This window comes from Delphinapterus leucas, chromosome 15, assembly GCF_059928025.1.
Source record: "Delphinapterus leucas isolate spDelLeu-1000000601 "Yukka" chromosome 15, BTC_Dleu_Yukka2, whole genome shotgun sequence".
NCBI lineage: Eukaryota > Metazoa > Chordata > Mammalia > Artiodactyla > Monodontidae > Delphinapterus > Delphinapterus leucas.
The window spans coordinates 82,231,623-82,248,531 of NC_143143.1; the positions used below are offsets into that span (position 1 = coordinate 82,231,623).

Below are 16,909 nucleotides of genomic sequence, written 5' to 3' on the forward strand. Positions count from 1 at the left end.
CCGCCGCTCTGGGCTCGGGCTCCCGCGGGCCCCGCCCACCGCGCTGCTCCCTCTGCTGTCCGCTGTGCGGGCAGCGGCGCAGGGCTGAGTACCATGGCCGGGCTGCTGGCGCTGCTGTGCCCCACGGGCAGGGTGGGCGCCCGGGTCCGGTCTCGCGCCACCTGGCTCCTGGGCGCTGCCGCCCCCCGCGCCCCACCGCCCTTGTTTCTGCCGCTCTTCGGGACCGAGCTGGACGCCCCGCTGCTGCGCGCGGCCCGCGGGAACTGCCACGGCCGCCAGGTAAGCCTCCCCGCCCCCACCCCGAACCCCGCGCGCCCCGATCGTCGGCCCATCTCCGCCGAAGGAGAGCCTGACTCGCGCAGCTGCCTGAGACCGAGCACCGCCAGGGTTCCCAGGCCTCAGATCTCTACAAGTAAAAGAAGCGAGTTCCCAGTTCACAGCAGGGGAAACTGAGGCTCAGGGAGGTGTGGTGACTGCCCAAGGTCACAACCTCCAGGTGATCCCAGGATCCCAAAGCGTCAGGCTGTACTGTGGTGGTGGACGGGAGGATTGGAGCTGGGGCCTGGGCTTGGTATCGACGTTCTCACTGGGCGGTAGAGTTGTTCCCTTTGAAGTCGCGCCGGGGCTTCCTCCCTGGGCCGAGGAGAAAGGCTTGGTGGGTGCTGCGGTCTCTAACACCCCCCCAACACTTGCTGCCACTCCCTTTTTATCTAACCTAGAGGGCAGGCCTCCCTGTCAGACTGCAGGCAGGATGCGCGCAAGAAACCCAGTGTTACTTCATTGCATCAATATTTCACTTCGGCTGCTTCTGTGTATGCTAACTGAAAACTGGTTTCCATTCAGAATGGTAATGCAGACAATCCCTTTTTGAAAGTTTTGAAGTGGGTCTTCTTAAAGAGAAAAGGTGGTAAGCAGTGAAGTCTGGAGATCCAGAGCTAACAAGTTGGGACAAGCAGTGCCTGGAGCTTTGCACCTTTGGTCCCTTTGCCTGCCTGCATCCACTCACCAGCGGTGCAGCCCTACCCCAAGTGCTGAAGGCCTCTGAGCCTGTTTGCTGACCTTGCAGGCATTTAAAATAGCACCTTCCCAACAATAGTTTGGGGAACAGTTCCATGAGCTGATGTGGGCCTCAACATGGTGCCACCGGGAGCCAGTGCTTCCTGAATGTTGCATAGGCATGACCTTACCATGCCTCTGCCACAGGCGGAGAAACTTCCTTCCCTGCCTTCTGCTCCCCCATCGGACAGGTGGTAGATCTTGTCTCTGCCTCCTGAGCCCAGTTAGGGGATCCTCATGCGTCTGGCACCCTCCGCGCACACCCAGCTGTCTCCTGGTGATTCTCTGTGGATCAGCCCAGCTGTCCCTTCCTCCCAGAAGCCTTCCCTGACCACCAGTGATACCTTGGGTGCCTCCACTGGCCCCCTCCTCAGCCCCATGGGTGTGCATCTTCTATGCACTTATCATATGGAATGTCCTCCTGACTTGCTGGTCTGTCTTGTGAGCCTGGCACTAGCAGGTGTGTGTGTGTGTGTGTGTGTACTGCTCCCCCACCCCATATTTATTAAAGTAAGAAGGCTGTATTAGAAGGGTCAGGAAGGTTTGAGGAATGAGCCAAAAATTGCTCACAAGTTCAGATTGTTTAGAGTGACACCTGTTTTCATTCATGCAATAAGTAATATTAACAATAAACACTATATTGTGTTTACTTTGTACCAGGCACTGTTCTGAGTACTTTGAAAATATTAATTCATGTAATCCTCACAACAACCCTGTGACGTAAGCAATACTGTCATCCCCCCCGCTTAAGCCCAGAGAGGTTGAGTAACTTTCTGAGAATCACACAGAGGTTACCTCTCAGAACTGGGATCCAAACCAGTCTCGTTCCAAGGCTTCTGCCCTCAACAGCTGTGCTGTGTTCCTCACTTATTCGTGAGTGTCTGCACTGTGCTAGGCACTGCTCTAAGGCGGGGGGTGGGGGGATAGAGCAATGAACAAAACAGACATAACCCACCCTCAGGGAGCCTGACGTCTAGTGGGATGGGAGGGACAATAAACAGAAAAGGAAAATATCAGGCTTGTTGATGTGAGAGGTGCTACTGAGAAATGCCAAGGGGGGAGGGAGGGTGCAGATGGGCAGGGCTGCAGGGAGGGATGCTGCCAGTTTAATAAATAAGGTCATCAGGGAAGGGCTCCCTGAAAAGGCAGCGTGTGAGGGAGAACTGGGAGGTAGGACACTGGGGCTCAGAGAGCCATCTGCAGGTATATGAAAGCACTTATCTAAGAACAGACACGGGGGAGGTAGATGTTGTCTGCATCCAGGGCAGCGACTAAGGATACATCACAGGTTCTTAAGGTGATATTTCACGAAGAAATGAATGTCTGAAAAGTTTCCATTCCTTGCAGGTCATCGCCTCATAAATTCCTTTATTTCAGTCTCTTTATTCTCCTCCAGGGTTAGGAAGAAAAATGCATGACCCACAATGATTAAAGAGATTTCCAGGATAAAAGGAAGAAAATTGTCCATATAAGCTTCTAACTCTAGAAAGTTAAAAACTAACTGCAGCACTGGCTAACAGGAAATTGTCTGTTGTGTCTGAATATTTTGTCCCTCCCATTGTCTTGCAGTAGATACTGGTCATTCTGTAGCTGGAAGTCTGGCTGCCTTTTTTTTTTTTTTAAGGAATAACTTTTTAAAAATATTTATTTATTAATTTATTTTTGGCTGTGTTGGGTCTTCGTTTCTGTGCGAGGGCTTTCTCTAGTTGCGGCGAGCGGGGGCCACTCTTCATCACGGTGTGCGGGCCTCTCACTATCGCAGCCTCTCTCTCTTGTTGCGGAGCACAGGCTCGAGACGCACAGGCTCAGTAGTTGTGGCTCACGGGCCCAGGTGCTCCGCGGCATGCGGGATCTTCCCAGACCAGGGCTCGAACCCGTGTCCCCTGCACTGACAGGCAGATTCTCAACCACTGTGCCACCAGGGAAGCCCTGGCTGCCTTTTTTTCTTTTCTGGCCAAAAGGCCTTTTGCCAAAATAGAGGTCGTACAGAAAAGGGCTCTCGAGAGAGAGAGACAGTTCCACCCGGTCCTGGCAAGTAGACAGAGGGGACATAATGAAGTCTGGTTGGGCCAGATGTCCAGGGTGGGAAGTGAAAGGGGCTTTCACCCGTCATCAGCCTCAGGACGTTGTTTGGCTCTTGGAACCGGGGTTTGTCCACTGCTCCTCCTATCAGGGCCTGGCAGATCTCCCATCCGGGGCACTTCATCCGCAGCCAAAAGGCGGGTGGGGAGCTGTTTATCAGAAGGAGCCTGAGCTCCCAGCGGCCATTCTGGCTGCTGGGTGTCAGAGAACAGGGAGGGCGCGGTGCTGGCCCAACCGAAGGGTACTGGTGACAGTTTTCCTTCTCCCCTCCAGAGCCTTGACGTTCTGGAACAGGCTCTTCCTTGAGGAATGTTCAGCTCTTGGGGGACATGAAGGGGAGCCTGCAGCACAGAACTCAGTCTGGGCGCCGCCAGCCAGCTCATAGCTTTGCCCCAAACCTTGGTCTCCCATCTGTCAAAGTGGGAGCGACAGAGGTGCCCACGTCGTGGGGTTGTGAGGGTTTTTATGGGATGGCGCCTTTAAAGTGCTAAGCCCGGTACCTGGCTCAATAGAAGGAGCCTCTCTTGAGGACACTGGTGGTTTTCCTAAAACCTTTCAAAAAACGTTATGCTTTCCTGCCTATCAAAACCAGCCTCTGGGACCCCATAAATGGATACTGGATTTTAGTAGGCACTCCCCATTTTTTAAGTGTTTGTTTTCTTAAGTCTGAAAAAAGCCCGCAGAAGTCAAAGCTAAAGGCAGAGAGGAAATACAGTTCGTCTCCCGCCTTAGGACCTTAACACTTAATTCCCAGGGACTGAGCAGCCTTTAATGAAACAGATTTAATTTTAATTGAAGCTTTAATTTAAAGCTTCCAGGTGTTTTGGGGTTTTGTTTGTTTGGTTTTTTTTTTTTTTTTCAGTCCCAACTGCAGTTTGGGAACAAAAGAGATGCTCTTTCAGTTGGGAGGTAATGAAAAGACTCTTTCAACTAATAAATCTGAGTTTTGTGCCAACTCTTTTGGGAAAGGTTTTTTTTTTTTTTTTTTGGCTACGCTGCGCGGCTTGTGAGATCTTAGTTCCCTGACCAGGGATTGAACTCGTGCCCTCGGCAGTGAAAGCGCAGGGTCCTAACTACTAGACCACCAGGGAATTCCCAATTCTGGGCAAGTTTTAATCCAAGACTGAATTCCACCCCCTCCTCGCCGTGCATGGAATGTGGCCCTTCACTGAGCCTTACTTAGTTCTTTTGGGGACAGTAGGAGAGTCTGCTTTTGTGCCTTCTTATCTTCTACGTACGTGCAGCAGCCACGGTTTATCTTCCATTCTGGCAGCTGGTCCAGAGCCAAGCCCTCCTGTCCAGCATGAAACCAAGCTGAGAGGCTGCCCCAGGGGTTACCAGACACAACAGGGCTCCAGACACTGCAGACATTCTTTGTAGGGCAAAATGTACTGTGGCTCCCAGCTTGCCCTGAAGAGTAAATTTTAGAATCTGTACTTTGTATTTCAGTTGAATCAAATTCTGCTTCATAAAAAGGAATGAAGTTTGATACCTGCTACAACGTGGATGAACCTTGAAAACACGATGATAAGTGAAAAAAGCTGCCGTAGTCTGTTCGGGCTGCTATAACACCATAGACTGGGCAGCTTAAACAGCAGACATTCATTTCTCACAGTCCTGGAGTCAAGAAGTCCAAGGTCAAGACACGCGCAGATTCAGTGTCTGGTGAGGGCCTGCTTCCGAGTTCATAGCCAGCTGTCTTCTGTCTTCTTGCCATGTCCTCACATGGTAGAAGGTTCAAGGGAGCGCTCTGGGGTCTCTTTTACAAGGGCCCTGATCCCATTCGTGAGGGCTCCACCCTCATGACCTAGTCACCTCCCACCTCCAAATACCATCCTGGTGGGGATTCGGTTTCAACATAGGAATCTGGGGCGGGGTAGGGTTTCCACAAACATTCAGTCTGTAGCAGAAGCCAGTCACAAAAGGCCCCATGCTGTATGGCCCCGTTTACATGAAACGTCCAGAAAGGGCAAATCCATAGACAGAAAGGAGTTTCATGTTTGCCTTTCCCCATCAGGATGGGGCAGAGAGGAGTGGGGAGTGACTGCTAATTGGGTGACAAAAATGTTCCAAAATTAGATCCTTGTGATGGTTGCACAACTGCAAACACACATAAACCATTTGACTGTACGTTTTAAATGGCCTGTAATCTATATACCAGCAAAACTGTTACCAAAGTGGATGGGCCTCCCTGGGGAGAAGGAAGAAACGCACGTGGGGCGTTAGGTGGTGACGGCCCGATGGAGGGAACTGCACAGGAGCAGCTGTGTGAGGGTCTCGGTTTTAAAGAGGGTGCTCCAGGAGGGCCTCCCTGAGGTGATGTCGGAATAAAGACCTGGAGGCGGGGCTATGAGGACGTCTGAGGAAAAGCATTCAGGCAGAGGGAGCAGCAGATGCCAAGGCCAGGAGCGGTCCTGGCCTGGCCTGCTTAAAGCAGCAAGAAGGCCACGTGGCCCAAATGGGTAGCAGGAAGGAGAATGGGGGTAGGGGGCGGCGGGCCTGGAGGGCTGAGGGGCTGGTGCTTCCAGGAGGCCTCTGACGGGGGTGGTGCTATAATCCCACCTCGGTTTTTACAGGCTCCCTCTGGCCACTGTGTTGAGTGGTCAAGGGTGGGATTGGGGGACCAGCTGGGAGGGAGGCCATCACAGTAACCCAGGGGAGAGATGAGGGGCCTGGGCCAGGTGGTCCTGAAGCAGCGTTCCCTAAACCCACCTAGGCTGGCACCGCTCAGCGCCCCTCCGGTCAGTAGCCCTGTCTGCTACTCTGTAGGGTCAGCCCCTCATGGGAGACCTGCGAGGTCAGGCCCCGGGCCCCTGGGTGACCCCTGGTCTCTCATGTCCCTGCCTACAGCCCGGGCAAGAGTAGCTCGGGAGGTCTGGTCCGAGTGCCGTCAAAGAAAGAAAACAGCCCAGGAGGCCGACTGCAGTGGGCCCGGTGGAGGGCGGGGCAGTGGATTCTGATGGGCAGACACCGTCACGTCCTGAGGAGGGAAGGGCGGGGGTGGGCCACCAGGGCTGCTGGCTTAGGGGACAGCATGGATGAGCACGAGGGATGGAGGACACAGTGCGGGCCTGGCGTGCGATGGGGGGACGAGGCTTGGGTGGGCAAGCCTCCAGAAGTATCTGAGGAGGAAGGGGACCTGCTGCACTTAAAACTCTTTATCAGGGAGTTCCCTGGCAGTCCAGTGGTTAGGACTCCGCGATTTCAGTGCCGAGGGCGCGGGTTTAATCCCTGGATGGGGAACTAAGATCCCAAGGCACAGCTGTGTGGCGTGGCCAAAAAAGTAAAAACTCTTGATCACATCCTAGTACCTGTGCATGCAATCCAGCTCGACCCCTAATACACCGGGCAGAGATGGTCCCTTCACCCTCCCAGTGCTAGGAGCCGGGCAAGACGACCAGGTCCCTGCTCCCTGGAACCACACATTCCGGGCCTCTGGCCAACAGCAAACAAGCGAAGAACGGAATGCTTACATACATGTATTTGTTATATTTGTTACATTATAAGCAGGACAACTCCTGAAGATGGAAATCTCAGAGAGGGAAGTACAGATGTGATAGCATGGCTGCCACTGAGGGCAGGCAGCTGAGGTGGTCAAGGAGGGCCTCTTGGAGGAGGTGACGTTTGTGTTTCCAGCTTAGGAAGTGGCTCACTCCAGTCTGTTGCAAGGCAGGTACATCTGAGAAGCGACTGCCACGTGGAGAGTCTGCTGAGGGTGGGCAGGAGCAGGGCAAGGGGAGGCGAGAGTGCTGAGCAGGTAATTTACCTGGCAACGCTGGCTGATCACTTAGAAGCACCAGGGGAACTGATACCTAATCGCAGTGCCCAGGCCTCACCCCACATCTATGAAATCAGAGGCTGGGCACCTGGGCACAGACAGATGGATCAGCAGCATCCGGGTCCCCTGGGAGCTCTTGAGAAAGGCAGCGTCTGCAGGGAGGCCCCAGACGTGCTTGGTCAGAGCTCCCACCTGCCCGCCAGCAGGGGCTCTGAAGCAGGGCAGGGCCGGGAGGAGGACCTGTGCCTCGTTGCGGTTGGAGGCTGCTGCCCTGGGCACCTGTGTCATTTCACTTTTGTCCCTGGGGATGCCACGCTGCATGTCATGTGTCCCCACCTCCCCACCCCCCCACCGCAGCCTTTGAAGCATGGCTCCACTGCAGCATGTTCTAAAAATACAAGAAAGCAGCCGTCCCGCTGCAAAGTCAGTAGCCGGAGCTGACTGACCCAGATGCTGCCCGTGAGAAGAGCTCTGAGGTCTGTCGTTAGAGCTGAAGAAATCCTTTGATGAAAAAGGCACTCTCCATATTGAGGAGTTTTGTCTTTTTAATCCAAGGTGGTTGTTTTTATTTCTCCCAAACATTCCAGGCCCTGTAGATGCTCAGTAATTGTTAACAAACACCCCACGCAATGAATATGTTCTGTACTAACCCGGCCGCTGCATTTATGGCCCGAGAACTAGCCCTCCCTTTCTCCGTTCAGATCTCAGGGGTAAATCTTGATTCCAGAAGTAGATAAGTCACGGCTTCTGCTCTGTTTTATTTCGTACCCACTGTCTTGTAGAGTCTAGCATGGTTGTCACGTCACCACAAACCTGGAGGCATGAAACGACACACATTTATTCTTTGACAGCCCTGGAGGTCAGAAGCCCAAACGGGGTCTCACAGGGCTAAAGTCAGTGTGTGGGCAGGGCTGGTTCCTTCCAGTGGCTCTACGGGAGAATCCATTTCCTGCCTTGTCCAGCTTCTGGAGGTGCTGCACTCCTTGGCTCGTGGCCTTTTCCTCTGTCTTCAGAGGCAGCAGCACAAATCTCTGCAAATCTGACTCTGCTTCCGTCCTCACGTCTGCTTCTCTGACCCTCCTGCCCCCCTGTGTCCACTCACAGGACCCTTATGATTAAGGTCCCACTGGTCCCACTCAGAAAATCCTGGATGATTTGCCCATCGCAGATCCTTAACTTAATCCCACCTGCAAAATCCTTCTGCCACGTAAGGTAACATATTCACAGGTTCTGGGGACTAGGACCTAGACATCTTAGGGGCCATCGTTCTGCCCATCGTACCACCCATCGTACCTGGTACCCAGCCCTTCACTGCACTCAGTGGCTTAGCGGGCATTAGCCTCAGCTGACAAAGAAAGATAGTAACTTACCTCTCACTGGACGGGAAAGAGCAGCACGCTGCCTGAATCTGAGGCTGTTGATGACCACTAACATCCTTGCTCCTGCCCTAAAGCGTCTCCCCTTCTTTGGCTTGTGCGCAGGATACCAGCAAAATCACTGTGACAACAGGCGGCAACGTCAGCAGTACAGAGGAGAAAAAGCAAAGCAAGTCGCAGCAGCTGAAAAAGATCTTTCAAGAATATGGTGCCGTTGGCGTGTCACTGCACATTGGAATCTCATTAATCTCTTTGGGCATGTTTTACATGGTTGTTTCAAGGTAAGATTCTGACAGTAGTAGATATTTGTTTTTCGCTGTCATCCAAGTGTCTTTGGGAATAAGAACTTTTTTCCTAAGACTTTATATTCATCTAGCTACTTTCATCACATTTTTTAAAATACTGTAAATGTCATAGCCAAATTGATCGGTTAACTCTATCCCTTTTGTGTTTGTCTGTTTGCCTCTCTCCCCTCCAGTGGTGTGGACATGTCAGCCATCCTGCTTAAACTCGGGTTTAAAGAGTCACTGGTACAGTCGAAAATGGCAGCAGGCACAAGTACTTTCGTGGTGGCCTATGCCATCCACAAGCTGTTTGCACCCGTGAGGATAAGCATTACCTTAGTTTCCGTGCCCCTGATTGTCAGGTATTTTCGGAAAGTGGGAATTTTTAAACCTCCAGCTGCAAAGCCTTGATGAACTCTTCAGCTGTGGGCCTGAAAACCTATTTCTTTGAAATGATACATTTTGGACTGGTTTTATGATGTAGGGTTTATGGTGGGGGTGAGGAAGGGGCTAGCTGCTGTCTTCTCGTGAATAGCATTTACTTTTGCCAGCAAAAATTCAGGGTTTCAAATCACTGTGATTTTTTTGCTTTATGAGTTTTGGTAATGCTATTCATCATAGGGCTTGTCTGCACCATCTACAGTGTCAGCAAAGCATCACCATTGAGTTATCATCTGAAACAAAACTGTCAGCCAGGAAATGTTCCTTCCGGAGGATCACTGGTGAGGGTCTGCGTGCAGAAAGAAGCCTCAGGGGTTAATCTTTGCTCAAGTTCTTAAAGGGCAGCGATTCACTAAGCTGGTTTTTAAAGTTCCCCTTCCTCCAATATTTGCTGTCAGGCGGCCTTCATTTTAATATGCAGTAATGTGCAGAACAGCTGCCAGTGCTACAATTAATGAAGCAGAATTTAAGACTTCACAATATGGAATCAGGATCTTAATTAGCATCAACACTTTGACGTTCATTACACTTGTTTGGGGGGAAAGAAAAACAAGTATTTCTGGTACGTTTCACTGATCCCAAGACACCTTCAAATCTGGACATGATGGGGCCTGCCTCAGCTGATTTTTCCCAAACTTCATCAAAGTAGGTTAGAATCATTTGTCTCTGTTTCGGTAAAATACGGAAACTTCATCCAGTAGTAATGGCATCAGTTGGCCCCGGACGCCTGTGTCCTCAGGAATCTGGATACTGTACATATACGCAAAGCTGAGACAATCTTGGCCTGACAAGCTCTGTCTCAGACTTCAGACATTCCAGAACTAGTGTCACAGTGTTTACATTGTGTTGCTACTTATATTTTTTAATTGAGTTAAAATTATGTATGCAAAAAAAGATTTTGTATCACTCTCTAAAAAAGTAAAATTACTAGCAGTTGCTGTAAATGGGAGACAACCGCAAAATAATAATACAGGCCGGGCAGGGACCGAGCTAGTTTACCAGATAAAGGGCGTGTGACTTTAGGCCCCTCGTTCTCTGTTTGGGACATTGGTTAAGAACAGAAATGCAAGCACACAGATCTCAGTTGAGACTTTCTCCTTGAGACAGTCAGGAGCAAGCAACGGAGAAGGACTATATTCCCGTGGGCTTCAGCATCACTGACGGGACACTGGCTGCACACTGCAGGAACCCCAGTGTAACTGCCCTGCCACCATGGTTCAGGGGTTGCATTTATCTTTCTGGCTCCCAGATTTATTTTTTACTTTAGTTTTTTGGTTTGATTAACTACATTTGTGACAATCAGAAAACTCAAGGAACTATAAACTGATCATCCTGGTTTTACTGAGATCTGACTATTGACAGTTTTTCCTCGTTAGCCCGTAGTAACCCACGTCAATCAGTTGTTTCAGTTAACTTTTATGAGAATCTTTGTGAGCCAGATTCTCCACTTGCAAGATCTTTAAAGTGGATCCATTATTCCACCCCCCACCCGCCCTTTTAAAGCAGTTAGCCCACTGCCAAAAGGTTTTAGCAATTTAAAGTTGGAATTAGACTGCCTTTCTGGGGTCTAATTCCCAGGACACATCCACATCAGAGAGAGATGGCACCAGTGCTAGGTAATTCCTCATGAGGACAGGACCAGCACTTCTGTGTTGCTGTCTGTGTGTGAACAGTTGGCTCTGGGCTCCTAACCACCTTCCTCACCGGCCTCCCAACCATTCAACTCGTGAGTAATGCCTATGCAAAAAAGCCGATAGGGATTCCTACAGGTTTAAGGGCTTGAATGGGAGTGGACTGAAAGGGCAAGCAATAAAACAAATTATCATACCAAGTAGCCATAGCATTCTCTTGTAAGCCCCAACTCCACTCCACTCCAGTGGCCAGTTGTCAGAGCAGAACAGAGTAACTAGAGAGGAGAGGCAATCAAAGGACCAGGGAGTTACAGCATTATGTGAATTCACCAGCAGGATGTACAGATCACTTGTATTTACATTGTTTTTATGGAACTAGGGGAATAAAACTGATGATCTATTTTAAACACGTAAGCCACTGTTCACCTCTAATTTTTTATCTGACAAAATGAGCAGCTTAAATTCCGTGAAACAAATAAACACTTTGTAAAGTTTATGAAGAACGTTTTATTCTTAAGAAGCCATCACTGCTGCTGATTATGACGCGGCAGTGCGTGTGACCGGTTTATTAATGCTGTGCTGCTACAGTGAGCTCTTTTCTGTGCTTCTGTGCGACTGTTTGGGGAAATGACAGCTTAGCTAGTGTCACTGGTGGGGTTAGTCACGTTGCGTTGACTACATCCGGGGTGGATGGATGAACTACTACTCCGGGATGTAAAAGCTCAAGCCTGTGGGAACCAAAAGCTCCTTTGTCCCAACAGGGCTAACTGGACACGGCAGTTTTACTCAGTTCTTAAGTTTCCACAACTACTTCGGCAACTCTGACATGGAAGCGTACAGCCACGTCCTTCTGTGTAGACATTTCTGATCTCTGTAGGCCTCTTGCACTGAAAGTTGGCCATGAAAGCATGTTTCCTCTCCTAGTTCCCAGTAAGTTCAACACTTCCACCTTTGCCTTCATTATGGTCAAGTTCATCATCTTTGGTTGATGCACAGGTGTTGGCAGCTAGAAATACGTCATTTTACATGATAGGAACACATAGAACGTGAGGCCAGCTCCTCTCATGGCACCTCATTTCTAGGCCAAGAGTGAACAGGTGGTGAAAAGAATTACCCATGTACTGCAGACAGGTGTATTTGTGGAGTCAGGTTTCAAGTTCACACAGATGCCACAACTCCAGTGTGTCCCGTGGGAACCAGGTGACAAGGGGAAGAAGGGAAGCCTCTGCCAGCTGTACTGAAGGGGCAGCAGGCGTCCACTTTATAAGCCACGATGAACACTGACAGCGCCCAGATCCAAGTACGGCTGCGGAGGAGGGATTCCGTTTAGGCAAACACTCCTTCACCAGAGAATCAGGACAAAAGCCACACTTGGAAAATCCATTTGGCAAGAACTGGTTCACCCCACGTGTGAAGCTCTTTGCCATCCTGTTGAGAACACAGTCAGAGACCAGGGATGGGCAGGTGTGTATGTGCAGGACTCCCCCGCTCTGTCCTGACCACCTGCAGCTCTGGTGGTCCCCCAGAGGCCCCCGCTCAGTCTCACCAGGAGGTAAGTGGCTGAGGACCAACAAGCAGGCTCGGCAGGGGTACTGGACAGACACTGAGAGCGGTCCTAAAGGAATGCCATGGAGGTAAAAATACAAGTCTATACAAAAGTCTTTATTTTAACATTTAAAAGAAAGAATCACATGTTCATTCCGACAGCTTTACCAGACTGGGCCACCCGATAAGTTACACGCACACAGGGACTTGGAAAGTTATTGCACAGATTTTCAACGGGTCGAGTCAGGACCAAACAGCCGCCCTTCCCCACAGCCAGGCTGCGAGTCCATCTTCCACAAGGACACCTTACTCAAAACAGGCTGTGGGGTGGCTGCACTTGAACCTTGCCTCCAAATTGATTATATAACCACAGCTACTCCCACTGCAGAGCGGCGTGTCTGCAGAGGTGGAGCTCTGAACTGGGAGGCCGAGCACTGCCTGCTCATAAACAGTATTTCCTGTAGCATCTCGACGGTGGGCAGGCAGCAGGGAGATACGCCAGCAGCCTGTTCCAGGCAGATTATCAGCAGCCCTGTCTCGAGGATTTCTGCCCCCAAAGATTCTTAAGATTGTTTGCTAGCTGATTCTTTTTTTTGACTACTCGATGGTTTTGAATTTGCCGTGATCCAGGGGTGTTCAAGTACTTCTTTGAGGGTGGGCCGCTGGCTGGGATTATGCTTCAGCAGTCTGGAAATGAGGTCCCTGGCTCCCTCTGGCACAAAGTCAGGGAATGTGAATTCCACCTGGGTAAGTGTACAATAAGTGACAGGGTCACAAACGTGGCTAAGAGAGAACGGGATAAATATTCAGATCGTAGCCTAAAGTCAAGGCTGATAAGGAATGATGGGTCCTTTCTAGTGATGTCTTACCCGTGATATTCTTTTGTAGGTCTCTTGGTATGTGTTTGCCTCAAAAGGAGGCTTCCCAACTAGAAATTCATAGCAAAGTACCCCAAGGCTCCAGAGATCCACCTTCTCGTCATGCATCCGGCCTTCAATCATCTCAGGCGGCAAGTAGTCCAGGGTACCGCAGAGGGTGGTTCTCCTAAAAACGCAGGCAGGTTCAGGTTGACGTGCTTCTGTTTCTGATGCACAACAGCTGCTCAAAATCACCAACCATTACACTAACGTTGAGCGCTTTTCCTAGGCTAGATCCTGTGCTACGAAGCAGGTACTGTTATAAATCCCCACTTTTAGACAGGCAGATGTACAAGATCTCACAGCTAGCAATCAAGCTGCACTCCAAATCTGTCCAACTCCAGAACTTCCTTAAATGATACAAAATATAGGATTTAAAGTATCACCACTATAAAATTTTGTGGACAACTAGGGAAATTTGAACATGGACTAAATAGATATTAATAAGGCTGTTAATTTTCTTAGGCGTGATAATGGTTGTGATTATACAGGACAATGTCCTTATTTTTAGGAGATGCACCCTGAAGCACTCAAAGGACAAAGCACACTGTCTCCAACTTATACGTAGACGACACACCCAACATGGCAAAATGTTAACAACTGTTTGAGTGTAGGCACTGGATCGACAGGTGACCAATGCAGCACGTCTGTATGTTGTTTTTATAATAGAGGTTGGAAACAAACATCAAAACAGGAGCAAAGACCATGCAGGTTTTGCTGGTTTACATCAGTTATTCTTTCCCTGGTGCCCAGTGAGCGCACAAATGCTCGCTCGACTGCATGGTGACCCAGGATTAAGGAGCTACCTCTCCAGACACCTAGCCTCTCATCACCACCGAGATTCAGGAGACGGCCCGAATCAGGGGGTGCTCAAATGACAGCACAATATCGAAGGAGCTCTTACAGTTACCAAGGTACGGGAGGCGAGGAGAAGTGACCAACATTTACACAGTGTCCTCTTCAGAAAAGGATCAGCTACCTTTCCTGTCACGATGACACCACTGGGAGGGTTAAGGTACAGTTTAGCCCTGCGATGCCATGAAGCCAGGTGCCAACAGCTCCCACCCGTGGCAGACCACGAGACTTTTTTTTTTTTTTTTTAAACAGAGACTGCAGCAGCAGATTCAGTGCCTTGCTGGAAACAATTAGGAGTGGTCTGTAACAAAAACAAAGCTCCCCACACCCAATGGCATCTATTTTAGACTACACAATTTTTTTTCAACTGGCTTTAAGGTAATCTGGCTAAAACTTTTTAAAGACCTACCCCAAAGTTGACAGACTCTTATTGGTGGACGTATGCTTTTAAATGCCCTACTTCACATGTGGTTCCAAAAGCTCACTTAAACTCCACTTAAATTTTAAAAAGGAGAAAATGTTTTAGCTCTGTTGGCAAAGTTCACTTAAATTGTTTCATTACGTTGATCTCTCCACTTTAAGAGGAGACAGGAAAGGACTGTTCTGTTGACAATCAGAGGACGAAAGAATCTTTGCCCCCCCACCCTGAAAGCTCCATCCAAACCAGTTTGGTTCCTTTAAGTTCCCTGAAGAACTGTGCTCTTGGTTCTAGATCTTTGCAAGCGATGCCCTCAGAAACTTCTGTCTCCTGGTCCGGGAAGCAGTGGAGTCTCCCTCACACCAGTCAGTCAGGTGTTACTGCCCCTGTACACATGCTGCACTTCACCTGTCATACACTTGTCATATCTTTTACTTATTTGTCCCCTTCATTAGTCTCTAAGGACATTATGCATCTTTTAACCCCAGGCTTAGGACAGGATAAACAGCCCAAAATGGCTGCAGAATAAAAATGTTCTTGAAGACACTAGTTTACTATCAGGCCTAAATCACACCAAAGTACGTGTGTCAGTTACCTGCCCCAACTCAGCACACATCTATACTTCACATATTTTACTATTTAGCTCATGATTGGCCCCTGGGCTTTTGCTAAACCAAACAAACAAGTTCCACGTCTGAAGTTACATACCTGGAGGATGGGGCATGTACTGACCACCCAAAATCTGCAATCTTAAGCTCTCCAGATGATCCAAGGAGCAGGTTCTCTGGCTTAATGTCTCTATGAATAACTCTCTTTGAATGACAGTAAGACAGGGCATTTGCCAATTCTGTGATATACTATTCAAAAAAAAAAGTATTGAAAATCTGTGTTTTAGATTTATATCACACAATTTTAGACATCTCTTCTGAAAGGAAACCCAACATAGATTTTAACATGTTTCGTAGATTTTTAAAGCCAAACTAGAGACAATGGATGACTCTATAAGAAAACAAACCAATTTAGTGTGCAGCATTAAGTACAAGTGATTCTGTGCTACGTTATTTGCTAACACAGCAGATGTGATATTGAAAGACAGGAAAACACCGAGACAGCACTACATCCCCACGTGGCAATATATGGCCCAGCAGCAATGAATTAAGACAATATTGAAAAACTGGTATAAATTAGGGAGTCAGACATGTAAACGGTTTTTAACATTTAAAACAAAAACGCTTAAGTACAGACCATTCCCATGTTTAAACCAAGGCCAATTTACAACAAGAGGATTTGTCTGAAGCTAAAACTTTACTCTAAGAGCACCGGAGGAAAAAAATCCTGAACAATAACTAAGAGCAGTTGTCCTGGCATGTTAAGTAGTGAGCTAAATTTGGGGACACACTACATAGTAATTCATTAGTCAGCTTCAAAGTACACAAGCAAGTCAGTCCTTCCGTTCGTTTGTTCACGTTTCAACTAAAAGATCTAGCAAGCAGGTCCAGAATTTGCTTTAACATATAAATAAGAATGGTTTTACAGTATATATTTAGCTCTGACTTAAGTTAGAGAAGTGTCTGTTTCCCAAAAGTAATTCTAGACAGGACTGAACATTATTTTGTACCAAAAAAGGTGTACTAAACAAATGGGTAGAAACCAGATGTTATCGTCAGAAAGGACATTTTTCATTATTTTCAGCCAAAGCCAGAGACCAAAATTTAGACCATAATAAACTGAAAGTGAAGGCAAAGAAAGCTCGTCTCCTGCACCAAAGTTGGGTTGATGATGCCCTAGGAGCACACGTTACTATTCCGGAGGGCAACAGGCTGTCCCTGCTCAAACCTCAGCAAGAACCAGAGCTCTCTGGCACCCAACTCCCTCCACACCTCCCACATTAGATTGTGGGTACACGTAAAGGTCCCTAACACTTCTCTAGAATTAGTCTTATTTTAATTAATAAAGAAAAACAGGTGCGTGTATATATCTCCAAACTACTAAGGAATCTAGAAAGAACCAATCTTTTCTTTCAAATAGCTATCTGTTTACACCAAAGTAAACTCCATCTGGACTGAGGAGAACTGAGGACTACAAATATTAACTGCCAATTAAATAAGAAACAAGTTTGGTTAACTAATATTTAAAAAGCAAATAAAACAGATTTCTACTTATCCAAAGGGCAAATATTTAAGTTTAAAATAGTACGTCCTCGTTGCACAGACAGGACCGGAGGGTCATTCACCAATAGTGCTGTGATTTCATCAGAAGATAAAAGTAAAACCACCTGAACTTAATGCCATTTACATCAACGCCAAAAAGAAAATGAGTGTACATACTACCCAGAGACCTCCGCCAAGAAACAGAACGAAGTAACCACCATCCAACAGGCCCATCATCGGCTAATTCAACAAAAAACAGCGCAAATTAAGACTCAGCTTCTTCAAACAATTTTCACACAATAAAGGAGAGTAGAATTCGTGGGGGGGGGGGGGACAAAAACCTGATAATGTTGAACTTTATTAAGATTAAAAACAT

At 48.4% G+C, this 16,909-nt stretch overlaps 2 protein-coding genes across 3 annotated transcripts in view; one reads left to right on the plus strand and one right to left on the minus strand.

Moving 5' to 3' along the window:
- MIMS2 (mitochondrial inner membrane structural 2) lies at positions 1-11,151 on the plus strand. Its single transcript, XM_022597405.3, has 3 exons — positions 1-279; positions 8,398-8,573; positions 8,771-11,151. The coding sequence occupies exons 1-3, from the start codon at positions 94-96 to the stop codon at positions 8,985-8,987; spliced, it is 579 nt and encodes a 192-aa protein (XP_022453113.1). The 5' UTR covers positions 1-93; the 3' UTR covers positions 8,988-11,151.
- AURKA (aurora kinase A) overlaps positions 11,103-16,909 on the minus strand; it is a 19,521-nt gene continuing 13,714 nt past the window's right edge. For both annotated transcript variants that reach the window (XM_022597403.3, XM_022597404.3), the window contains exons 7-9: positions 15,092-15,240; positions 13,063-13,237; positions 11,103-12,936 (exon numbers count right to left, since the gene is read on the minus strand). In XM_022597403.3, coding sequence (XP_022453111.1) covers positions 12,757-12,936; positions 13,063-13,237; positions 15,092-15,240 — 504 coding nt within the window. In that variant the 3' untranslated portion in view covers positions 11,103-12,756. The remainder of the gene's footprint in view (positions 12,937-13,062; positions 13,238-15,091; positions 15,241-16,909) is intronic.